This window comes from Paramisgurnus dabryanus, chromosome 6 (assembly GCF_030506205.2).
Source record: "Paramisgurnus dabryanus chromosome 6, PD_genome_1.1, whole genome shotgun sequence".
Classification (NCBI taxonomy): domain Eukaryota; kingdom Metazoa; phylum Chordata; class Actinopteri; order Cypriniformes; family Cobitidae; genus Paramisgurnus; species Paramisgurnus dabryanus.
In genome coordinates, this window is record NC_133342.1 from 26,655,160 (window position 1) to 26,682,565 (window position 27,406).

Consider the following 27,406-nt stretch of genomic DNA (forward strand, 5'->3'; position numbering starts at 1 on the left):
ATAATTTATGTTAGCATGTTAAAATCGCCACTTTGTAGGTGTGAGCAAAAATGTGCTGTTTTTGGGTGTGTCCTGTTAAATGTAAATGAGCTGATCTCTGCACTAAATGGCAGTGCTGTGGTTGGATAGTGCAGATTAAGGGGTGCTATTATCCCCTTCTGACATCACAGGGAAAGCCAAATTTCACATGCTTGCAGAGAATGGTTTACCAAAACTAAGTTACTGGGTTGATCTTTTTCACATTTTCTCAGTTGATAGAAACACTATGAACCCAATTACAGCACTTAAACATGAAAAAGTCAGATTTCCGTGATATGTCCCCTTTAAGTTCCGTTGAAAACGTCTATAGAAGTTTAGGCAAAACACTTGCCACCAAATATGTGTGATAATTTCTGTAAGCACCCACCAAACAGAAAATACTTTATTGTTCATTCTGCAATATTTTAACTCAGTCGTGGGCCAAGACCCGAAAACCTTTCCATCTGATAAAGCGCTGATAGTAGCAGGACCTGACAAACGATGTACAGCCTGCTGTCTTAAGGAACATATTGGATTTTCAGGCCTGCTGATTTGCTGAGAAAACCCGAACCCCCCACAAACCCCCACTCATATCCCCCTTGTGGCTTCTTAAAAGAGGCCTTGGGGAGTTCTGCTTTTTTTAGTAGATTCATTGTTGCAATTAAAAATAATGCCAGAAGCCCCTGGAGGTAAGACAGAATGTGTGTATGTATCTAGAAAATGGCAGCTGTGGACACAAAGCCGGCAACAGAAAGTGTTCAAAATATTAAACAACACAGCAAGGGGAGACATTTTTGTTTAACAGGGCTTATGGTACCTAACACACGACTACAGCCAGATTTACAGTGACAGGGCTGGTGAATGAGGGCTAAATGATTTTATGTGTTTGTGTTGAAAAACATCTATCATGGCTGAAAGATAAACAGCTTAAATGAAAACACTTTAGCTGAAAATGAAAAAAAAAAGAATTATAAAAATGCATTTTTTTAATACATGAATTTAATATCTATATGGACATATATAAAAGTTTAACGTAATGCTTTAAGAGCTCTAACATGACAGAAAAATCTCCATTAAATCCTTGTTTTGACAATCAGCGTTCTTTAAAAACATCCCTTATACGTCACATCGCATGATGTGTTGCTGGGGAATCCCTCTTCTACCTCCCAAAAACAAAAAAACAACAGGATTTAAGGATTTGCTCAAGCAGGGTGCTTATTCGTGGGTTGGCATTACGCCCACTGGGATTAACATTTCTATTACTAAATGCCAAAGAAGAGAAAGAGTAAATCATAAATCAAACCTGTAACCCCACACCACTTCCTTAAAAAATTACAAAAATGGTTGCAGATGATTTGTATTTGTCTTAAATGAAACACCCTTTATTTTACTTTATATAAAACATACATTGATATGTACACAAGTTCTCAAAGGTTCATTTGAGTCAGTCATAATTCCAGTGTATCTCATAAGTCCAGATGTTACTATGATAATGTATTAAACTCATATAGTGCTCCTTATACAATCAGATTTTATCCACCATCACTTATTTCACATTCTTCAGTGCATCAAGCTTTAATGAAAACGCATCAATCTGGCTAAGACATGTTTAGAGGAAGGATTTAATTATCCTTGCGTTTGCTAAATGCATGTAAATGTAAATTTAATTAAAGATCAGATGAATCGTTGTAAAGCCATTATAAAACTGATTTAGGTAAAACTGATGGCCTATAGAATAACTGAAATGAATCAGACACAGTCTTAGCATAACACATTCATTGGTTGTTTCTGCTTTAGTTCTTGTATTGGAGAAATGCAGAGTCATGTCTTATTTGCGTTTCAGGAGCTGACGAGAATGGGTGTGAACGGCCTCCACAAATGCGCCCACATTTTCTGGGTCCATGTCAGGGTACAGCCCATGACCCAGATTAGCAATGTAGCCCTTCATGCCAAAGCCCTCCAGCATCTTCCTCACGATCTCTGATATACGCTCCTAAACACACAAACAAAGAAGTTTGAAATTGTTTATCATACACAAACCTTGTCTTCTTTAGTTCTCTGGTTTTTGAGCTGCAATTTTCCAAAAAAAGCTAGACAGACACTCCCTGATAACTTCTGAAATGATTAGGGAGGAAATGTATTTTGGAGGTTGAACATCAATGCTATGAAAGCCATGCTTTTTATGCATGAGCAATGAAAGCCAGGGAGAGCTCTGTGTGGAAAACAGCTGTTCATAAGGGTCGGGTTACTTGCGGGGCCCAAATTTGTAAAAACAAAAGGGCCTCTTTATTTTGAAACTGAGTAACCAGAATTTCAAGATTTTAATACATCTTAGCTAACTTAAAATTAGGCTGAAGTTCAACGTTTCAGTCAGTTGTGTGTTGTTTTTAAATGCTTGTGCTCACCTTTGTGGCATAAAGAGCGCAGGGATCCATGTTGCCTTGCAAACTAACTTTTCCTCCAGTTTTCACACTGAAAGTAAAACAAAATGTACCAAAGGTAAGTGACACTGATTTCCAAATAAGAACAAATTTATTTTACCGACAAACAAATACATATGAACCTTACCATGAAAAAATTAAGTTTTAACCAAATTAAAATTATTTTTTAACCATGCTGGTATCTCACACTCTTAACTCTTTCAGGAAGAATCATGAAAAATGCTTAAGGGGAAAGAGTTAAAAATAAAGGTGCACAGAAGAACCTTTTCTGTCTAAATGGTTCCTTAAAGCACCTTTTAACATCTGAAAAACCTTTCTGTTTCACAAAAGGTTCTTCAAAGTGAAAAACCGTTCTTCAGATTATAAAAATGCATTAAGAAATGGTTATTTAAAGAACATAGTGGTTCTTTGTTGAACCAAAAAGGTTTTAAGCACCTTTATTTTTTGGAGTGAATATGTCCATATTTGGTGGCTTAAATACCGATGTGAGGTTTCTGTTTACATTTCTCAAACTTTTTAAAATATTTTTGTTAGGAAAGCACAGATTACAGAACTGTCACGCCCATGTTTCCTCAAAAATGCACACACGGAAATTTAAATAAAATATTTTTTGTTCTTTGAAGAGGCGTCCCTTCTCAAGTATTACTGGTTTTGGTGTATTTTTATACACAGAATTTATACAAAGTATGTTGTCTCCCAAAAACTTTTGTCACATCCATAATACATGAGTACAAATTGATATTTTTCTGATGTCTAGACTTATTAAAACATAAGCAGATGATTCAATATATTGGTAAAAAAACTTCTCTAAAATCTAAATAAATTAGATTTTAATTTTTGACTGAAAATGTCACATCCATAACGCTCAGATACATTATAAGTCATACATTTAAATGCATAAATATAAATGACTAAATAAATGACAGTTTAAATGACTAAATATATTTTTCATAAACATAAAACCTTTTGATATAAATGTATATGCTTAAATTCCTAAAGTAGTTTTGTACACAACATATTGTGCCTATTAAGTGTCCATCTTACAGTATAAAGGAACTATAATACTATTGAAACAGCTACGTCAGGAACTTAAAATAATGGAAAGGTATACCTACTTCATTTTGTGTTATTTTCAACCTGATCTCACAAATTTCCGTGGTATAGTCACAGAATATTTTGCTCATTTATCCATGGTATTGTCATGGATCTCTGCATTTTTCTGTGTCCGTACCACGGACTTTCTTTTCCGTGTCAGTTTCACGTATTGGTTACTCAATAGTTTTTCCTATTTTTAAATCAATGTCGCTTGGGTTTTGGGGTTAGATTTGGAGTTTCACTTTAACTATTGGTTTATACTATTATTCTCTGATTGGTAAACAATTGTCGCTTAGAGTTGTGTTTGGGTTGACATTTTATGTAACAGAAACATAGAAAGTCGTCCTAACCCCAAACCCAAGTGACAATGGTAAGAAAATAGGAAAAACAAATGAGTAACCAATACGTGAAATTGACACGGAAAAGAAAGTCGTGGTACAGCCATGGAAAAATGACAATGACACGGATAAATGAGCAAAATATTTGTGACTATACCACAGACATTTGTGAGATCAGACTGATTATTTTATAGCTTTCCTTATTTGCCATTATTCTAAAAATGCAAATTAAAGATAATACAGGAGTAGATGTGTCTTGAGTTTTGACAGGTATATTATGTACAAAGTGCCTTGAAAAAGTATTCTGACACAGACTACTGAATATTTATCAGAAGGACTTGGCATCTTATTAAATAAAGAGACTTCTCAAAATAAGCATTGTATCCGGCTCATCCTACTAGCTTGAATAATCTGGAGCAAATTTCAATAAAAGAATTAACTTAAAATCACATCAGGGCATTTTCCCGGACAGGGATTAGACTAGTCCTAGACTAAATCAATGTAAGAGCTGTCTCAAAATGCACACAAGTAATGTTTTATTTAGACATGTTTGTTAAAACTAGATATATTTCCTAATTAAACTAAGGCCTAGTCGTGGCTTAAGCCAATCACTATACGTAAAACCACCCCATTGTTTTACATTTTTAAACCGTTTTTCTAAGACAAATTTTTGCAAGGCATTGGATGTAATGCGTGGTGGCACATACAAGTGAAATCAGAAAGCAAACTCTTTTATCAAAGCTGAAGGCAGCACACTGCAACCTGGTACCAGCTACACATCTCTGTGACTAACCGTGCTAAATGAGGATCAATGGTCCAGTCTAGACCCACTACTTCATAACCAGAGTCAGAGAGGTCCTCAAGCCCATAATGGCCATCTTTAGCAAAAACAATCTGCACAGAAAACACATGAGTTAATGTAAAGAGATTGCCATTGTGACTCATGCTAGCTACAGTGAAAGAAGATCTGATACTGACCACTAGTGGCAGATTATATTATTACAAGTGTTCATTCAAATAATACGAGTATAAAATTAAATAAAATCATGACATTTTGGTAACATTTTGATTCTTTAAGAACTAAAAACATTTGCAAATGATATAAAGAAGGCAAAACGTGTTATAAATGTTTCACTTGTTAAAAGTTCTTAAAATTTCAAATTTAATGCATTTTGTTTAAAAAAAAAAAAAAAAGCTCCGCTCACCATAGGCACACTGTTCAAACTGGATTCTTTGATCTTGTCCTTAACACGGCGGGCAATGTCTCTCAGGTATGGTAGAGAAAACTCTTTAAACTCTATTGGGCCCAAACAACCAGCATGAGACTCGAAAACCTGCAGTGCCTGAAAGAGAGAATGTGTATTTACAGCTGAAATGCATATGTTTTGTGATTCTCAAATATGTGACCCTTTTGGTTAATAATCGGTTACAATCTAATTATGAGATTAGAATCATCAAAGTTTGATTTCACTCACTGATTTCACAATTATTTTCTGACATGACTTTACTCCGTCAATATAAAGATTGCAAGGATATATTTTCATATAATTAGTTTGAATTATGTATGATGATTTAAGTAAAAAACAAAAAACACACACAAAGAAAGACTAGCTGGCAATCACAGGCAGGGTCACATATTTACAGAACTGACCTTAAAGAATGTATGAGCTTTGTCTCACTTACCTGAGCTCCAGCTTTCACCTGGCCTAGAAGATACTCCACTATTACATCTGTGATCTGGCTCAGGAGTTTGTGGCTGGCTTCTGGGTGTCTGTATAGCCAGCGTTTAGCCTTTGAGTGTGTGGTGGATCCTCCTCCTTCAATCATGTAGGACATGAGAGTCCACTACCATTCAGAAAAGATTGAGAACAGATTATTATCATTATTCCCAAACACTTTACATTTATGCATTCGACAGACCCTAATGTGACTTACAGTGCATTAAAACTATACTTTTTTAAATGAGTATGCGTCTACCTTGGAAATGGAACCAATGGCCTTTGCAAAGCTAACAAGGATGTATAGTTATTAGTGTGTGCTTGTCTACTCACAGGGGCTCCTGTAAAGCCAATAAGAGGAACCTTTCCCTCTATTCTGTGGCGTGTTAACGTGATGGCTTTGAAAACATAGTTGAGTTCTGATGACACGTCCACTTTGCTCCTAAGTCTCTGTAGATCTTCAGGCTCCTTCAGTGGTTCTGGGAATGTGGGGCCCTTTCCTGGAGTCATTTCAACATCCATTCCCATAGCCTAGTCCAACACATTAAAAGCATAAATCTGCACACTAAATATTCAAGTTCCTTCAGAGATTAGTCTCTAATCTTCTTAGTTCCTACATGAGCATTTATCAAAGTCGCAAAAACGTTTAGTACTAGAATGATCAATGAAAATGGATGCGGATCACAAAAGTGAAGTTCAAGTGAATAATTACGCACATTTTGGTCTGTCCCTCACACAACTTTTATAATACTTCTATGGCGCCGTGTCAGTCTTTTTAAATCTTAACAACCTCAGTATTTATTTACTATCATTACATATAAAAAGTGGGTAAGGACATATATAAAAATATATTTTTATATGGCAAATATGGCTATATAAATGCAGTCCATATATAAAATATATTTTTATATCACTTTTAACAATTTGGCATTGTTGCAAAGCAGCTAACATACACATATGTACACATACAGTAAACTCATATTAGTAAAGACAGTAAAAACATATGGAAAACAACTATAATTGTCTTTGGACTGTAATATTCATAGTACTTTTAAAGGGAAACTCCACTTTGTTTGGAAAATATACCATTAGACTATTAGCATCACGCTAAAAAATAACCAAAAATTTCAGTATTTTTCCTATTTAAAACTTTCCTATTTAAGACTCTTCTGACCGACAGAAAATTAAAAGTTGCGATTTTCTAGGCAGATATGGCTAGGAACTATACTATCATTCTGGCGTAATAATCAAGGACTTTTCTGCCGTAACATGGCTGCAGGAAGCACAATGATATTACGCAGTGCCCAAAAATAGTCCCCTGTCATTTAACGTTACTAAGGGGACTATTATCGGCTGCTGCGTAATATCACTACGCCTGCTGCAGCCATGTTACGGCAGCAAAGTCCTTGATTATTACGCCAGAATGAGAGTATAGTTCCTAGCCATATCTGCCTAAAAAAAAAAAAAAAATCGCAACTTTTAATTTTCTGTCGGTCTTAGTACACAATTTAACTACAGAAGAGTCAAGTTTTAAATTTTTAAAAAATATTGAAACTCTTTGGTTATTTTTAGGCGCGATGCTAATGGTCTAATCAGATTGAATGGATTATGCTAAGCTACGCTAAAAGTGGTACAGCCAGACCCGAAGATCAGCTGAATGGATTTCAAAATTGTAAAAATCAAATGTTTAACTCTAGGGGAGCTGGAAAATGAACATATTTTCAAAAAAAAGTGGAGTGTCAAGTATGCATATCAAATTTGTCAAGATAAATATTCACAATCAGCAACAAATCACCTTTTTTTAACCATTGTCACAATAGTGTAGAACATGCAAAATGACAAATTTGTTATAATTGTGAAAGTATTTGTGAAATATAAATGGTGTGTTACTCACCTGAGGCACTACCAGGATGTCAGAGAAGATAATGGCTGCATCGAATGGGAAGCGTCGGAGCGGCTGCAAAAAGTGATTTGAAACAACGTTAAACTCAGAAAGCCTAGATCTGTGGCTAAACAAGTGTTTCGGTTGTACTGACCTGTAGAGTAAGTTCACAACAAGCTTCAGGGGAACGGCATGTCTCAAAGAAATCTTTTCCAGCCCTGGATTCTCGGAATTCTGATGAAGATTTAAAAGAGAAGGGAAAAGCCATACAGAAATATTTAATATTTCAGCACACTGGACTTGTTTAAAAAATGCCTTTATTGATTATAAATGACCACATGTAGGACAGGTGTACACATCATCACCTGAAAATAACTGGGATGAAGACAGATTGTACATACCCGGCAGATAGCGTCCTGCCTGTCTCATACACCACACCGGAATGTGCTCCACCTCTTCTCCTCGTGCGGCTCTCAGGAATGTGTCATTTTTCAGCTCCGGGAAATCTTTGGGACTGGGATCAAGACAGCAGCAGAGTGTAAATGAACTTCAGTTTTCATATTTGAAATGGATGAAATGGGTTGAACTACTTGACTTGAGTAACTTTTCACATCATTAAAGGGATAGCTCACCCAAAAATGATTTACTCATCATTTAATCACTCTCATGTGGTTACAAACTATAATTTCTTTCTTATTATGAACACAAAGGAAGATATTTTGAGGAATGTTTGAAATCAAAACATTCATGAGCACCATTCACTTCCATAGTAGGAAAAATGAATACAATGAAAGTGAATGGGGCTCACGAACGGCATGGTTACAAACATTCCTCAAAATATCTTCCTTCGTGTTCATGAGAACAAAGACATTTATACAGGTTTGTAACAACATGAGAGTGAGAAAATGATGACAGAATTTTCATTTTTGCATGAGTTGTCCCTTTAACAGTCCGGATTTGCTTGCATGTGTATCATTTAAACTGATCAGCCCGTCCCTTCCTCTGAGATATGGTGATCAGGTTTGACAGATGTTTTAGGCAACAAGTGAACAGAGCAGATAAGCACTGGACCAACGGCTTCTTCACATCCTGATAAGGTGACAATCCAGAGGGTGCCACACAATATACACCAAAGCCTATATATAGTGTCATGCTATAATACTAAAAAAATATATTGGCAAATATTGATACATTAATCAAATATGCCCAATACAATTGTTCATTGTTGTTTTAGGAATCATAAAGCATATCATTATTCCAACTAGCATCATTAAAAAAAAAAAAACACTGTTCAAACGTTTACAGTCCCTTGACTAAAAATGTTTTTTAGAATCTTAATTTCTTTTCCATCAGAAGGTGTGTGCTGCTTAAAAGTCTACCATTACCTATGCAGACAAAATATAAAAAAACTTTAATTAGAAAACTTAAATATTATTAAAAACATGTTTGAAATGAGCTAGACCAAACAATGGTAGACAATAGGAGCCTAGAATAAAGGGAACTCGTTTGATATTGTATAATACCCTCAATATTATGATGAAAAACAGTTTGACAACTTTTGAACAGTGGTGTAATTATAATCAAAAGTAGTGCTGTATAAGTGTTTTGAATGCAGTTTATAGTCACGAAACTCGATATGTAACATCACACATGACAGCCTTCTTGTGAATACAGATTATAAGTTACTTTATTTACTAACTATTCTTACTGGTCCTAAATACATAATTTGACAGCTACGCAAACATATCAACACATTCACGATGTTAACTTACAGAATTAGATCCTTTTCCATTGTTGTCCACGGGGTTCAACGGAGAGGAAAGCTTGAATGAAAACCCAACTTGAACTGTACAACACTGTATAACACTGCAGCAAAATATATATAACGCCACGCCTCCAAACTCAAGGGCGCGGCCATCTTGATATGGTCACATGACAACTGACGATATCAGAAGCGCATCTTGACTCGTTTGAGTAAGTTTGTTCTTTATTTGTGCACATATGATGAAGTTATTGTCCTTGCTATAACTTCGAACTTTAAAGCAAATTATTGTCGGCCAGTACACAAAACGTTTTTGGTCCCTCAGTTGACTGGCATGAAAAACAGCCAATCGTAATGTGAAACGTCACTTGTACGTACCGTTCGCATAAGAGCATTTGGGAGTTGTAGTTTTTAAATTGATTGGGTTTATAAAACGGTTAATGCAAAAATACGAATTAAATACGACTGTAATAATAATTAAGCAGTTGCTAACAGTGCTCATAAAAAAAATCCAAGTTATGCGGTGTATATGTGAACTTCTCAGCTATATCTTTCCTATCAGAGCGATGATGTAATGGTTAGACGATTTAAATAATTCTAATAAACATTTAAATAGGGATTTAAATAAACATTTAAACTAAGGCATACCATCATTCAGTCTCATTTTGTTCTGTCGTTGGTGCATAACAGGTAACTTCTCAAAATGCTCACACAGAAAAAAAAACATTAAAATAAATGAGCTCCTGGTAATTTTTTCACATTTTATAAATGACTTGGAATTATGCAAGTTAATTATAAATATGGAGTTTAGATTGATTTCAGTTCTTAAAGTGTGTGCAACTGGGTTAAATTTATTCTGTCATATTTTTAATGTGGTATCTTGAGGCTGGTATGATGTATGTATTTTGGATTATTTCTAATTTACTGATCACAACTACTTTAAAATGATTGGATTGTTTGTATAAATCCCTTAAGAAACCGGTTAATTAATTTCTATTATTGTTTAATACTTAATAATAGAACTATACTAAAAGAATAGAATTATACAATTTGTAGGCCATACTATATAATTTTCAGATGTTTGTCTTATATTCAAGACTAGCCTAGCATGACTTCTCCTTTAAAACAAATTAATGGAGCAAATGCCATTAGAGCAAATGCAGTCGTGTCTTACGATCTCACGACCCGCATGTTTTAATCACAGTTCTCTATTTCTTAATGTTTTTACTACAATTTGAACTTTTATTAGATTTTTTACATGATCTCCGTTTATATTTAATATTATATAAACCTCCCTTTTTTGATAATTTAGTAGTGGATTCTGTGTGTTTTTGTTTTTAGGGTGACTTTTAATTTAAGGGTGATTTTTTTATTTTTAGCTAGCTCTGGCACATTTACAGAAATGTTTATTATGGTTGTCCCCTTGAAACATATAAAATAAGAAAATAAAAAGCATTGAAAACAGTTACTCTAAAGGCACTAACAAGTTTGTCCATTTACTTATTTATTGCTTGTTTTCATAGGTTAATAATAGGGCTGGGCATAGATTAATCTATATATAATATCTATATATAAAACATATATATATATATAAATACACACACACACACACACACATTCATGTATGTATTTAAGAAACATTTACATTTGTATATATATTCAGTTATATATATATATATATATATATATATATATATATATATATATATATATATATATATATATATATATATATATATATATATGTTTGGCAGCCGATCTGTACAATCATTTTACACAGTAACGTTAGCTCAGTGTAGTTTTCGATATGCTTTAGTTATGATTACTATCTACTTGTTTTTTATTTTGCTCGTATCAGAAATACTCTTAAAGGAATTTATTGTTATTGATTATTTGCATAAGTTTACCGGAAGTTACGTTTGTTCCACTAAAGGCGTTTGTTTATGTTGTTAGTAGTATGACCGTACTGGACATTGTTATCAGGCAATAGGTATGTTAATGAGTTAATCAGAGCATCGAACATTTAGACGTCACACACATACGGTGTTATTTTAAGGAGAAAATCACAATCTATCTTTAAAGAATAAGATGCAGTAATGACAGCAGATGGTTCAGTTTACTGTGATGTCAAAGTAAATGTGGTATTTTCATGTAAAAAACAATTAAATCTTGTAAAAAAAAGTATTTTAACAGTGCAGAATAGATTAATTTAGGGTTCATGTCTTTGTTGTGATTCATTGATCAGAGACCAATTTTTAGTTGTCAGTCACGTGACCTTATATCGTCTGCATATACGCCAATATCTATGACAGGTTCATATCGGCTGAAAAATGTGCAAAACGTTAAATCAGTCCGGTTCTAGTTACAGGAGGTCTTACATCACAGATAGTTTAATCCAAAATAATGTCAGGCAGAGGCACCTGATCATCTCTTACTTTTTCCTTGAACTTTTTTCTCGTTTTTCTTTGTCCAGGTTAGACACAAATGTGCTGGACTCTACACAGGACTAAGCAGATCACACCAGACCTCAGACTTAATAAATTATTGTTAATCTAATTATGCTGTGCAAGCGTAATATTCTGTGTCACTGATGATGAATATATTTGATAAATGATGCCTTTCCTGTGATTTGAAAAAGACTGCCAAAACAAAGAGATCAAATTTGCCTCTAAAAAACTTTTTGTTTATAAGTACGTAGTCATACTCACTTCGCTCTGGGTGTATTTGTGTTCACAACTCACTAGGATGGTTTAAATGTAGAGGTTACATTTCCAGTTTGGGCTTCACTTATATGATGCAGAATTTTACACAATCATTAATTTAATCACGAAAGATTCACTTTATCATGTTACTAGACAATTTACAAAATGTACTTTGAGTACGTGTGTATTTTAACCTGAGGCATGTGCAGTTCAAAGATTTAATTACATATTACATTTATTAAAAAATATATAACTTTGTCATTTTTAAGTAAAGTATAATTTTTTTGTATTTCAACGGCCTGAAAATACAAAGCTTTTAAACAACTGGATGTCTTGTGCTCGTGCACACTTGGTTTGAAGTGCATGGATTTAATCTTGCCATTGTTATTTAAAACAAAGCTAAACTAACAAATATGTACATGTGTTTAAATAATAGGATTAATCATTGTTATTGCATTGCATGGTTTAATATATACAGCTGAAGTTATAAATGCTTGCAGAATTTGCAAAATGTTAAGAGTAAATTAGATGAATTATAAAAATTTAGTACTGCCATGAATAAGCTGTTTAACATAACAGAGGTTTACAGTTTACATACATAAAGAGCCTGGAGGATTTTTTTGAAGACTAGTGGGCAGTTTAATGGCTCAATGGTCAAACATTTATATTTCGCATTTGGTCTTCAGAGCCAACAAGCATAGTACATAAAGCTACATTTACAACTGGGAATTTGTATTTTAAACGGGAGACAAATCATAAAAACAATTAAGAATCAAGAGGATGTAAACATTTAAACTTGGTTATTTTGGTAATTTCAGTTATTATTGTGTGTTGTGGACTGTATATAAACATCATACTTGGAAGAGCGTATTCAATGCAGTATTAAATTAAAAACAAACATCGATTTTTTTATTTCATTACATTTTGCAGATTCTGCAAGGTGTTTGTACACTGACTGTATATATTTTTAATGATATATTTTCATTGCAAAAATTGTTTGCAAACACAGCCACTAAAGTATGAAATGTTAAAGGATAAAGGATAACAGGCAATTAAAACTTCAATTTGAAGCAGAGGTAGAAAATATTAACCTTTCTTACTTAAAAGTAAGCAGACTGATTAAATGAATCAATTAGTTACATATTAATACATGAATCTACAGATAAATCATTGATCGTCATGAAACAGTACAAAGATGGTGAAATGAAATAAGAATGGTTGTGCAGGCTCATGGTTGCTGCTGGTACTGGCCCTCAGTGGCTGTGTAAAAGTCATCCAGTACACTCTGAATATAGTCAAATGTGGGACGGTCCTCCGGTTTATTCTTCCAACAAGAGTTCATGATGTCATAAAGTTCAGGCGGGCAGCTTTCAGGGCGGGGCATCCGGTAGCCTCTCTGGATAGAGCTCATGACCTCACCATTACTCATCCCTGGAGAAATATTCACAGTCAACAACCATCACTTGACTGGAAATAATATCTTAAACTTATTTAATAGAGTTACACCAGCAGATGGCGACAAAGCAGATTTAGATTCATCGCCACACTGCAGCTCTCTCCTGATAAGTTTGTACTGTATAGCATACTAATGTATCACAATGCTTTGATTTAACTCATATTGAATCAAAAACACAAATAAATTACCTGGATAAGGGATTTTCCCATATGTTATAATCTCATAGAGGAGAACTCCAAACGACCACATATCCGATTTAATGGTGAAAGAGCCATAGTTGATTGCCTCGGGTGCCGTCCATTTAATGGGAAACTTTGCTCCTAAAATACAGAATACATTCAGAATCTCAATAAGATTGAGTTTGTCTGATTCGACCACTAATGGAAGAAAAACTCACCCTCTCTAGCTGTATACTGGTCATCCTCAATAACTCTGGCCAGGCCAAAATCAGCTATTTTGCACAATAGACTTTCTGAAACCAACACGTTAGCTGCTCTCAAGTCTCGGTGAATATAATTCTTCTTCTCGATGTAGGCCATACCTTCTGCTATCTGCAAAGATAAACCCAAACTCATTTACATGTTACATTATGAAACAGTTATGCATTTGGCACATTTATCCAAAGTGACTTGCAAAGCATTTAACGTATACATCTTATAAGGTGTGTGTTGGTCAATAAATCCATAATTTTGGCATTGATTCAACAGCTCTCTTCAACTCAGCAAACACAGTCCCAATGTTAATTGGATGTCCAAGAAAAAAATGTGTAATGCTACATCAAAGACTACAACATCTAGACCAGGTGTCTCCAACCCTGCTCCCGGTAAAGCCGGGTACACACCACAAGATACATTTGACCCCTCCGGACAATCCTACGTAAGGTCCCGATCGCCTTTGTGGTTGAACCGGTTTATCTTATCAGATTTTCCTGTGGTGCCCGGTGTGTTAAGAGTGTCTGAATCTGCTCGGAAGTACGTTGGGCCGTTCAAATCGCAAAAATGTAACGTGTTGAATGTTTACAATGAGAAATCCTGTTGTGTGGACAAAGCATACACATGCTGTAGATTGTCACGTGAAACGATACCCAATCAGAAAGCGAGTTTAAGAAAGATGAAAACATAACAACTACATGGCGCAGCAGGCACAGTCCAAAGTGAGATCAGCAGTCCATTGTAGTAATGCCATATCTTTATGCCCGTTGTTCGAAATGTTTGTTTACTGTGAAGTCACGTTTGACCGTGAGAAACATCGCCCGAACTCTGCGAGGTTTCCTGGGTTTCTTTAATCAGTTAATCTGATGGTGGTGCGTTGTGTGCTGTCATGACCACATAGAGGCACTTCACACACTATAGGACATACAGTCGATATATATATCTTCCAAGGGTTTTTTTTCCTCCTAGGACTTTTTTCCCTCCTGGCTAAAAAGTCAGGAGGTTTTTCTCCTAGGGGGGTTTTCAACCCCGGGAACTCATCCGACATTGGCTTAACTTAGCACCCTCTTGTATAAGTTACATTATTAATACGCTCGCTTGTAAAGTTTATTCATAGCCGCTGTATTTTGCTACTTATATTGTCTGTCGATTTTTCGGTGTTTCCCCTGCTTCTATTAATGTAAAGCTGCTTTGAAAACAATTACAAATTGTGAAAAGCGCTATATAAATTGAATTGAATTGAGAACGTGTTAAATTTAAAAAATCCTGCAGACTTCATTTCCAACTCAGCTCCAACACACCTGTATGTAATTATAAAGCAACCCTAAACACCTTGATTAGCTGCTTAAGCTGTGTTTGATTGGTGTTGAAGCTAAAATCTGTAGACTGGAGACCCCTGATCTAGACAGTGAAGTAATCATTTGTGTTTTTTCACTTCTGGACAGGGTGTAGTTGGTTAATTTTAGCTGCACAAGCAACTGTAGAAGTTGCTTTAACACAGGGAAAATGTTGATGTATCACTTCCCCATTTGCATCCTCTTTCACTCTCTGTAACAGGATGTGCAACTTTACCATTTGGTGTGGTTTTACCAGAAGTAAAAAAAGACAAACTCACAAAACCTACTAGAATGTTTGGACATACACTTCTGGAAAAAACCTAAGCATTTAAATAAACATAACAGTCACTTATACAGAAAGCCTTTAAATATATAATTTATATAAATAGTTTTGAGTTTAAGTAGCCTATACTATAAAAATATACAGTATATTGTCCCATAACTAACGATATATTGCTTTCTACCATTCATTACACAGGTTACAGCAGATTGATAGTTTTCACGTTATTTACGTTTCACTTTAAAATTATGCCTGTTTGTTTGTATAATGTGATTTTTTATTCTAGAAAATAAACTATTAAATACGTTTTTTTATTCTTTTATTCTTAGTTTCGAAGTTACCACAAAAAAAGAGCTTCCTCTTTTTCTTCAGCTAATGGAAAATGTGACATCACACACAAAAAAGCTGAAGTAACCTCAGATAGATCTATAAAAATCCATATAAAAAAGAAAAACCAGTTGCCGGGTTAAGTTAACATATAGGGATGGTTTCCCGGACAGGGACACATTTTTATCCTTAAAATGCATGTTTGAGCTGCTTTCATTTAAAAACACCTTGCACTATTTTTTTTATTTCGTTTTTAAATTAAGGCAGCTCATTCATGCATTTCAGTTTGGGACAAACCCTGTCCGGGAAACTGCCCCTTAGAGCAGTGGTTCTCAAACTTTTTTCAGCGTGTGCCTCCCCCCATGCCCTTCTCCCCCAAAGAAAATGTATGACATAAAACATTTTTTAAAACATAACATTTGAATTAAACAAAACTAACTCTCTGGGGTCCTTTGTCACCAAAGGCATCCTTGAGCAGTTTTGACATGCACTCACATTTGTGCTTTTTTCAGTAAAAACATAATAATGGCAAAAGTCTCATAACACTGTACATATGTAACACTGCAACATATATGTACGTTTTTTTTTTTTTTTTAGAAGTCACTGAAATAAGTCCACAAAATCAATACTAAACATGATTATACAATATAGTACTGTTGGTTAATAGCCTTATTTTTCTGATATTTAATTACACAGAATTATGGTAAATTCATGTATTTTATAAAATCTCATTATAAATCTCGCAGGCCTCCAGTTTCAGAACACTCCAGAATGGCCAAATTTGGATCAACCATGGGTTAAAATAAGCCAGCAGTTTTTTTAAAGTGTAGGAAGTTATTTACCTGCGCTGAAAAATCTATTAGCTTTGGTAACTGTGTTTTGGCGCCTGCATCACTTTTCAAAAAGTCCAATAAGCTTCCTGTCAGGGAAAAAAACATTATCATCACTTTAAAGACGCGAGGAAACAACAACAAACAGACAAAGACATTAAAATGTTATTAACATAAAATGTAATATCTACAGTAATTATTTATAATAGCTTTCTATTAATTTCTTTACCGTTTGCCATGAATTCAGTGATGATGTAGATGGGCTCAGTTTTGGTGACCACTGCATAAAGGCGCACCAGTCTATCATGCTGTAAGGTTTTCATAAGGTTTGCTTCCTCTAGGAAAGCCTCCACTGACATTGTGCCTGGCTTCAGTGTTTTCACCGCCACTTTTGTGCTGTTATTGTAGTAAGCTGCAAAAAAGTAGATAACGTTTCACAGCTTATAATGATAATCAATCCTGTTCAAATGGATTTCATTGTTGAATGGGACTAGTCAGATCACAGAACAGACAAAACCTAGCAAGAATCACAAACTTTTAGGACTATCTATTGGCAGAGCTGTAGCTGCTTGTTGCACTGGAAAAAAAACTTTAATAGTATGTGACACTGAATCCTCACACTTTCTCACCAGAGGTCTTATGTAACTCACAGCTGTCCATAAACCCAACACTTCTTAGAACTGATGACACAGCACCGCTAAAGTGAAACACAGTAACTAACCAAAGAGAAGTGAAATGACATCAAATTTATTTCTCAACCTTGAACACGCAAGTTCATCCTTTGTTTCTTTAAAACAACATTTCCTTCTTTGTTCACTATATAAGCGACCTCCATACTTTTGATGTGTTATGCACACTAATCCATCACACAATTGTGCACTATCCTAGACACATCTAGTCAAACCAAAGCACATTTTACAGTGCACATTGTTTCAAAGCAACTTAAAAATCTTAGGGGCGGTTTCCTGAACAGGGTTTATCCTAGTCCCAGACTAAAATGCATGTTTGAGCTGCCTTAATTTAAAAACACCATTAACTGATGTATCTTAATGTATATCAGTGCCACTGTTTTGTCTCAAGATGCGCACCAGTATTGTTTTTTGTATTGTTTGATTGTAAAAATGACTTAAATCCAAATCCAAACCCTGTCCGAGAAACTGCCCCATGCTGTTTTTGTATTAAGTTCCTGAATGAGGAACAACAAGGGTGACTGGTAAGAAACAAACCTGTTAGTATTACTTGGCTATAAGTGGTACATTATCAGAGTAGATTATTTGGGAGGTAATGTTTAAGACAACAAAGAAATGACTGTAGTTTCAGGATTTACAAGTTACAAAATTTACATATGTGACCCTGGACCACAAAAACAGTTTTTAATCGCACAGGTATATTTTTAGTAATAGCCAACATTGTATGGGTCCAAAATTATCGATTTTTCTTTAAAGCCAAATATCATTAGGATATTAAGTAAAGATCATGTTCCATGAGGATATTTTGTACATTTCCTACAGTAAAAATATCAAAACTTTTTGTGAGTGGAAGCAGTTTCTAAGGATTTCATTTGGTCAACTTTAAAAGTGAGTTTCTTTTTTTTTCATACAAAATCCAGATTTTGAAATAGTTGTATGTCAGCCCATATACTGCCATATGTTAACAAACCACACAGCAACGGAAAGCTTATTTATTCAACTTTCAGATGATGTATAACTCTTAATAAAAAAAAGACCTGTATGACTGGTTTTGTGGTTCATGATCACATATATTAATATTGCAGATGGTTTTATGCAAAGTGCCTTATAAACAAGGGAACATATCGGGGTGGTTTCTCAGTCAGGGTTTAGATTAATCCAGGTCTAGGCATTAGTCATATTAGGATATTTAAGTAGTTTTTACTAACAAAACTTGAAAAAACATCTGTGCATCTTGAGACAAAACAATGGCACTGATATAAGATATGTCAGTGCAAGGTGTTTTTAAATTAAGGCAGATCAAACATTCATTTTAGTCTGGGACTACATCTTAGGGGTGGTTTCCTGGACAGGGATTATCTTAAGCCAAGACTAGGCCTTAGTTTTATTAGGAAATATAACTAGTTTTAACAAACATGGCTTACTTAAAACATTACTTTTGTGCATTTTGAGGCAAAACAAAGGGCACTGATGTATTTTAAAGGGACATTCCACTTTTTTGAAAATATGCTAATTTTCCAGCTCCCCTAGAGTTAAACATTTAAACAAATAGGAAAAATATAGAAACTATTTGGTTATTTTTTTGCCCGAGGCTAATGGTCTAAACAGATTCAATGGATTGTGCTAAGCTATGCTAAAAGTGGTACCGCCAGACCCGGAGATCAGCTGAATGGATTCCAAAACGGTAAGAATCAAATGTTTAACTCTAGGGAAGCTGAAAAAATGAGCATAATTTCAAAAAAAGTGGAATGTCCCTTAAATATATGTCAGTGCAAGTTGCTTTCAGTTTGGACAGCTCTTACATTTATTTTAGTCTAGGACTAGTCTAATCCCTGTCTGGGAAACCACCCCTTAATGTTTTGTCTTAAATGAATGATTAAATGATAAGATGAAATACACAAGATACCCAAATGATCATCTTAAAAGTTCAGTCCAGTTTTTTGCAAAAAACGAATGGAAGGAAGCTTTTCCATTGAGTTTCAGTCAACATAGAGACTTAAGAGATAACAGTGCTGTGCCATCAGTGCCAAAAAGGTCACAGAATTGTAACGGAAGCAAGGGGCGGCCAAGATCCATTTGTATATTTGCAAAGACTGCTTCCTGCAATTCATCATGTCGGCTTAACGGGAAAGAGGCACATAAATGACAAAATCCAAATGCAAATCCTGCTTCAATTGCATAGCAGTTTCCTCTTCAGATCTTACTGATAAGAGCAGGTCATGTGTGTGTGTGCTATCAATCCACACTATGGGGGCCATTCATTCCCATCAGAATACACAGCAGGAAGAAATTTGAATGTGTGTCACCACAGCTTTTATAGCTCAAAAAATGAGATTGTAACATTAAACTACGTCTGCTTTGGCCCCTATCAAGATGATTAATCAATATAATGCGTAGAGAAGATACTGAAAGAATTTAAATAGTTTAGCGAGAATTTAAAACGTTTTATAAGCAAAGGCATGTTTATAAAATGAAGCAATTTAACAGATTTATGTAAATCATTGTCAAGCATACAAGCTTTAATTTTTTTAACTCACCCATCCACACCTCCCCAAACTGCCCTGCTCCAAGCTTCTTCACCATCTTAATGGATTCTTTAGAGATTTCCCAGGCATCTTTGTCCCAAGGTTTTTGTGCTTTGGGCTTCTCACAACATTTTTCTAATTTTCGACACAGTCCATCTGCTTGTTCTATAAGAAAAATTTGTGATGTGTATACATTTGTAAGAAGAAAGTTTGGAAAATGTTTTACAGATAATGTTAATATAAAACTTACTGTGGTAATGTTTAATCATGCTGCTGATGTCAGTGAATGTAATTTTTGGAGATATGTAGTAGCCACCATTATCCAGTGTTCTGATCTTGTAATGTTTAACAACATCTGACCCCTGAGCATCCTTGTCTCTAATCGACAGCGAATAACTTCCTGAATAACAACAACAGTTCAGTGTGTTATTACAAATTTTCTTTCACCCTCAGGGTAAAAACAAATGTGAATTTCCTGTAAAATCCAGGCTAACGTCTCATAATCTAAGATTAGGGGCATCAAAGTTTGATTCACTCATTTCAATCTTTGACATGGCCTTACTCAGTCAATATCAATTATATCAACACTGTAAATATTTTTTGCTGTTTTCACAGTTTTTTACTGTTTTTCTCAATCATTTCTTACTGTATAAATTGTTTACAGTATGTTGCTGTAGATTTGTTGTTTCAACAGTATTATTAATGTATTTTCAACAGTTTTTTCTGCATAAGTTAAGTACAGTACACTCTCAGAAATAAAGGTACAAAACTGTACTTTTTCTGTCACACAGCTTTGCACCTAAGGATTTCATTTTAGTACCTCAGAAGTACATTCTGGGACCAAAGAGAGCTCATTAGTACCTCAGAAATAAATGTTAGTATCTCAAAGGTACATATTGGTACTAAATGTTTACATATCTGTACCTAATGGTCCATACAATTACCTTCTTAAAGGGTGCTGCCCCACCGACAGCTAGGGTAAATATTTTGACTTTTTTCTAACAATGTAGGTCCTTAAGGTACGGTAATCTACCCAAAATTGTATTCTGTTTTATATTCCTGTAAAGGTATCAAACGGAAACTTAGGGTACAGTTTTGTACACTGTAAAAAAATTCCGTAGAAATTGCAGCTGGGTTGCCGGTAATTTACCGTAGATTTACATTTATGTTATTTACTGGCAAGAGTTTGTTCAAAGTTAAATGAACATTAAACATTTACAAGTCTTTGTCTTTACAGAGTAAAACTAAAAAAACAGCATCAAGTAAAACATTCTGGGAAACAAAATCTGAAGCAAAAAACAGAAAAAGGTTGATGATGATTTCTGGTTCCCAGAATGCTTTGCATGAGGCTGTTATTGTATAGTTTTATTCTGTAAAGATAACGACTTGTTAATATTTAAAATTTATTTAACTTTGAACAAACTCGTTCCAGTAAATAACATAAATGTAAATCTACGGTAAATTACCGGCAACCCAGCTGCAATAACATTGAAATTTCTACGGAATTTTTTTACAGTGTACCTTTATTTCTGACAGTGTAGGATACTGTAGTTTTCCAATGCATTATGGGAAATATTACTCTGAATAACGGCAAAACACAATGCCAAACGTCCATTTATATCTTAAATGCTTTATTTTTCGTGAGATATTTGGTTTAATGTATGTTTTCATGTCAGATGCTCGGTATGTTCCTTTAACATAAATCACGTGACTTTTTCTGGGGCTTTAACGAAATCACGCCAGCCAATTCAATAGACATATATTTTCACAGAATGTTCTTTACATCATGTAAGATAATTTTGTGTAGAAAACAAACCTTTTTTCACAGACATAAATACCTTTTGATGTTTCACTCTCTCGTAGGAGGTAAGATCCGGGTTTGTTAGCAGGTGCTAATAGCTGTCTCTCTGCATCCTTCCTAGTGATGTCTTTGAAAAACCACCTACATGGTGTGCACGTGAATGAACACATATGAAGATCAAGTACTCATGCATGTATTAAAGTTCAATGAAGCATTTGATTTGTATATTAGATACAACTCACTCTTCTGTCTCCATAGTGTCTGCTTGTCCAACATAGTTTGATGGAATAAATCCTTCCTTTCTTGTGCTCAATGATTTTGCCTTCCACCACTCACCATGCCTAAAAAATATCAATTTTTTTATGAAAACAAGCTTAGAAAAATAACTAAACTAGAGAAACAAAAATGTCATGTACTCACTCTTCTAGAACCTTTAATTTTTCTCCTTTTTTAAAACCTAGATCATCAGGGTGTATAGCTTCATAGGGGTACAGGGCGATGACTATTTTACCCGTCTCTGCATAATATAAACAAAAGCAGTTTACTAAACACTTCAAAGTATCAACGAGATTAGGATGACTTTGGAACAAAGGTTGTGTCTCATTACACTTCCTAGTTCCTTATTATGTAAATCAGTTTTAAAACACTGATGGCTTAATTGCCAGTAAAGTCAAGTTACGATGTAATGCAAAATGTAGATGATATATATTTATACCACGGGGCTGTTGAATGCTTTATTTATTCTGATTAGTTGAGAAATGTTCCACAGGTATGCATTATTTATTGATAAATGCACACGTGACCTGTCAAATGTCTTTAAATAACAATCAGAGTAATGACTGCGGTAATCGTGGTATAAGAGGAACAGAAATAATGCAGACCTGCGGTGTAACGGCACTGTCATGTCTTATTACTACCTTGGATGCGCATTATTTTAGAATAATTCAATGGCTGTCAATTATTCCTGACATATATCACAACTACATCATCGTATAACATTGCAATCCTGCACTTTTAATAAGCAAAAACAATGATCTTGTGTTTTGACAAGAAACTAAATATTACAGAAAGCATATAACAAAAGTTTTTAGAAACATTTCCCAACCTTCCATTTTTTGAAACACCTGACCAGGTAGGAGCTCTGAGCTTGTAATATTCTGTAAAATAAAACACAGATATGAACCTTCCTCAAACATGAGACAGTCATAAATATTACATTAACATTTTCCTTTATGCACTTTCAAGCTATGCATTTTATCAGTATGTGTGATCCCTACGAATCAAACTTTTCGTTGCCAACGCATACTATTTGAGCTACAGAAAAACTGTTTTAAATATATCATAAAATGCTTCACAAAGCAGTCAGTTTAGGTCAATACAGCAAAATTAATATTTAACAGAAGACTGAATGGTATTGCTCCCCATCTAACTTGCTACTTACTATAAGAGGCTTACGGGAGGTTGGATCTCTCACATAATGAGTTTGGTCAGTACGTACGGGCTGCTGTTTGTTCATATCAAGCACACCTCCATTTTGGTCATCATCCAACTTGGATTTTTTACAACCCATGTTTCCTGAAATGAAGAGATTGACCACTGTCATCTAATGATATATACTGTAAATGCTGTATGGTAGAAATACATACAGAATTGAAAGTAGGAATTTAAGGAAGGAAATTTATAATATATAATATAATATAATATAAACCATAATAAAATAGTATTAAACTATAACATTACAATATCAATGAGGTTAATTGCATAATGGTAACTATTTAATATATTATGTATACATTTATGCGTTTGATGCTTTTCTCCTGAGTTTTACAGTTGATTCAATGTAGATTTTAATCAGTCTGTACACTATAAAAATGCAGGGTTATTTTCAACACAGCGCTGCGTCAAAAAGGGACGAGCCCAGCCCGTTGAGTTGTAATTCAACCTTTGCTGGGTTGTTTAAACACAAAATGCTGGGTTGTTTTAACCCACACTGTAAAAAATTCTTTGCATCCTTAAATTTGTTTGTTGAAACAACTTACTATTATTTATCTTGACTATGAGTTTTTATTACTACAGATGAGTTGTTATAACTTATAAAATATAGTTGATATAGTTGATAAAACTTCATAAGTTGTAGCAACTCATCTCTTGTCAAGATAAATAACAGTAAGTTGACATGACTTGTACATCTGAGTTGATTCAACAAAAAAATTTAAGGCAGCAAAGATTTTTTACAGTGCATTGTTGAGTCAAATATAAACATTTTCTGGGTTAATTTAACCCAATGGCTAGGCTCGTCCCTTTTTATCCAACTCTGGGTTAAAAAATAAGTCAAGATTTTTTTTAGAGTGTATGTTAGATGGGGTGAACCCATGATGACCTTTGCACTTCTAATGCAAAGATTAATTGATAAATATGTGTCATTAATTTGGGAACACAATACAAATACTTCCTCTTTCAACGTTTAACTTTGAGTTTGGGGCAGGCAATCATGACAGTAGCTATTCTTTTTGTTTATTTTATTTTTGGTCTTTAAAATACATCATGTCATATATTAAGATCCAATGAAATGAGATCATGAGATGTTTCAAATCATCTAGTACATAAGGGCGCTATTTCCTAGTAATGAATATCCTGTAAGTCATAATAATAATATGAGTACAATATAGGCTGAGCATGGCCTATGTGAAGATAAGAAGCAACTTGGGAACCCATTACAGCAAATGTTATTGCTCTGGGCAATGATCTTAATGGTTTAATATAAAGATTAGTAACAGCCAAAAATCAATAAAAAATTAAAAGACAGCGTTTCAACACGTTGGCCAAAAAGTTGTCTTTAAATAAATGTTATGCACTGTGCTAATTTTTGTTCTTTTACTATGTAGTTCTTGTGATCGAGCACCTGCCCTGAATTTTTTTTTTTTTTTTTGGATGTGCACACATTTTACTTTTTTAAATATATAGATTAACCAAGATGATTCTGGGGAGGGGGTTTAGATTAATCCAGGACTAGGCCTTAGTTATATTAGGACATTAAAGTAGTTTTTAAAAACAAAACTTACAAAAAACAATACTGGTGTGTATATTGAGACAAAACAATGGCACACTCTTAAAATGAATGTGTTAAAACAACACATGTTGTGTCTAGGACTACACATTTAATGTGTTGTCCTTAACTAGTCAGATATCTGTGCTATTTTTGGAACAACACACTTTGACACATAATGTGTTAGAATAACACACGTGTTAAAATAACACATAATGTGTTAAATCGAATAACACAAAACAATGTGTAAAAACACATTCTTTCTTAGAGAGCAGTGATCTTTGTTAAGATATGTCAGTGCAAGATGTTTTTAAATTCAGCTCAAACATGCATTTTAGTCTGGGACTAGGATAAGCCCTGTCCGGGAAACTTCCCCTCTGAGTTTCATACTTAAACCTAAAAATGTCTCTATAAAAATGTGCCATTTTTTCACAGCGGATAATGCGGATAAGTATTTTTTGGTTCTCTGTAAAAACTGCTAGTTGACAGTTTTAGTAAAGAAACAGAGGATTTTCAGGGGAAATGCATGTTTTGTACGTATCTTAAGCAATGCACTTAAAAGCAATGAGCAGAAAACACAAAATTACATGACTTCTATATTATAATGTAATTAAATATTATACTTTTAAATAATATATCTTAAATAATTATAATTTAACAAAAACTCACATCATTGTATATTAAATTAAATAAAACACTTATAGTCTAAATAATTAATTAAAATAAACTGAAAAGACAGATGACTGCTTGAATTTCACAAAAAAATAAAAAATTGTCACTTTCAAGAGAATGAAGCACAATAACTGAACATGATTGCATGTTTTGATCAAAAGCTGCTCTTCCTCCGGGAGACGTTTAACGGTATTGGTAAGCAATTGCTTCCGCAATCTTTGGTATTTCAGGAAATGTTTAACATTGTTGCCACTTGACCAAGTCAGTGCCATAATGGCCAGTGGGACTTTTATCAAGGGTAATCTGTAACTTGGATATCAAAAGTACCTGAGCATCATACATTGCCTGTACAAATATAACCTACTGTAAATGTTTCAAAAGTGGTTAAATACAGACTGTGAACTATTGGTTTTTAAGGTTCTAAGTAACATCAAATAAAACACTATTGTGTGTATTTTTGGTTGTCACTGTCAGCAGGAAACCAGTAGCACGAATATAATGGCAGATGAGGGGCAGATGGGGCTGCACACTTCCTCCTTTGACCAGCGTCTCTCTATAGGACGTTCAACGAGACAGGAAAGACCACAACAGACCTCTCATCTACTTCTGACTTTTACACTATAGCCTGAGGGTCCACAAATCTTTTTTTTATTTTAATGCTTTGTAGCTAACACTAACAGGATATTTTTCTCAATTGTTTAAACCAAGAAACATAAATCTAAAAATAACATATTGACTAAAAGCATATTTACAGTAACCGGCATGTTTTTATTTTTAAGATAATGGCTATGACGTTGTGAGATTTTAATATCGTTAATTATAAACATATAATAATAAGTCTATCTTCAATTCCTCGGAAAAACTGTAAGGATTTCCCCCAAAGATTTCAAGTGTTTTATTACTAGAAAATAATTAACCGGCTCTGCCCTCACTTTTGAAACAGAAACATACGGTTTGAAATGAATTTTGAAAGGTTTCAAATCAGTCAATAGGCCAAATTATGTAAACCTAACACATAAATAAATCGATTTTATAAAATAATGCAAATATTGAAACCAGTACGCGCTCAAAGTTATAGTGTAAATCGCACATTTACTGTAACAGCACCGCAACAGACTCTAATGAAGAATTTGCTATAAGAAAGAAAATAAAACATCGAGGGAAGTTAGTCGACCTACCTGTCAAATGTCAGATAAAGTTGTGTTAACTTCAAGCATTTAAAGCAAATAATTTGAGGGAGGAATCAGCCATGCGAGCACACACACAGAGAGCAAAACACACACTGTAACGCAATGAGGAACCAGAGACTGGACGCCTGCTGTTTTACTGCTCTTTAACTTCCTGGTACAATATTCAGCATGTTTATCTGATGTCTCATTTATATGTATGCATAAACCGCGGTGAACTAGCCTAAGACTGTAAAGTGCAGGCTGAAGTACAACCTTAAAAATACCAAACCGCTAGTGTGAACATTTGTCGGAAGTTAACCTATATAGAAACATGTATTGTTCAAAGACAAAATACCCTTATAATACACTGAATGCCTCTGATTAAAGGTAAGTATCTGTATTTAAATGATTGCTAATGTGTTACTGTTTTATATATTAACCAGGGTTTTACTACAGTAAATAAAAATAAAAAATATGGTTACTATAGTTAAACCATGACTTCTGTAGCATTACGAAGCCAATGGTTCAATACGCCACAAAACATGGTTAATTGGGAAAATACTATTTTATCATGTGATAGATACTATTAGGTAAGATTAATTAATAAGCATTTAGTTAGGTCATTTTAAAACTTTCAGGGGCAGTTTCCCCGGACAGGGTTTAGATTAATTCAGGACTAGGCCTTAGTTATATAAAGACAAGTAGTTTTAAAAAACAATACTGGTGTGCATTTTGAGACAAAACAATGGCACTGATATACTGTATGTTAAGATATGTTGGTGGAAAATATGCATTTTAGGCTGGGACTAGGATAAGCCCTGTCTGGGAAACTGCCTGTCAGTGTTCAGGAATGGGAAGTGTGGTATAGAGTTCAGAAGAATCAAAAG

At 34.3% G+C, this 27,406-nt stretch overlaps 2 protein-coding genes across 2 annotated transcripts; both read right to left on the reverse strand.

Annotated features, from left to right (window-relative positions):
• Window positions 1–1,059: 1,059 nt before the first annotated feature.
• Window positions 1,060–9,423, reverse strand: urod (uroporphyrinogen decarboxylase). The gene is made up of 10 exons (XM_065276393.2): window positions 9,265–9,423; window positions 7,894–8,006; window positions 7,647–7,726; window positions 7,505–7,567; window positions 5,944–6,141; window positions 5,576–5,737; window positions 5,098–5,235; window positions 4,686–4,786; window positions 2,424–2,490; window positions 1,060–2,011 (listed from the first exon to the last, which is right to left on the reverse strand). The coding sequence occupies exons 1-10, from the start codon at window positions 9,282–9,284 to the stop codon at window positions 1,847–1,849; spliced, it is 1,107 nt and encodes a 368-aa protein (XP_065132465.1). The 5' UTR covers window positions 9,285–9,423; the 3' UTR covers window positions 1,060–1,846.
• Window positions 9,424–11,938: 2,515 nt separating this feature from the next.
• lyn (LYN proto-oncogene, Src family tyrosine kinase) lies at window positions 11,939–26,923 on the reverse strand. Its single transcript, XM_065276394.2, has 13 exons — window positions 26,529–26,923; window positions 23,074–23,207; window positions 22,738–22,789; window positions 22,053–22,149; window positions 21,875–21,973; window positions 21,670–21,773; window positions 20,082–20,231; window positions 19,844–19,996; window positions 16,847–17,029; window positions 16,630–16,706; window positions 13,810–13,963; window positions 13,601–13,732; window positions 11,939–13,387 (listed from the first exon to the last, which is right to left on the reverse strand). Exons 2-13 carry the CDS (start codon window positions 23,200–23,202, stop codon window positions 13,185–13,187), a joined length of 1,533 nt encoding a protein of 510 aa, XP_065132466.1. The 5' UTR covers window positions 23,203–23,207; window positions 26,529–26,923; the 3' UTR covers window positions 11,939–13,184.
• Between the last annotated feature and the right edge of the window lie 483 nt (window positions 26,924–27,406).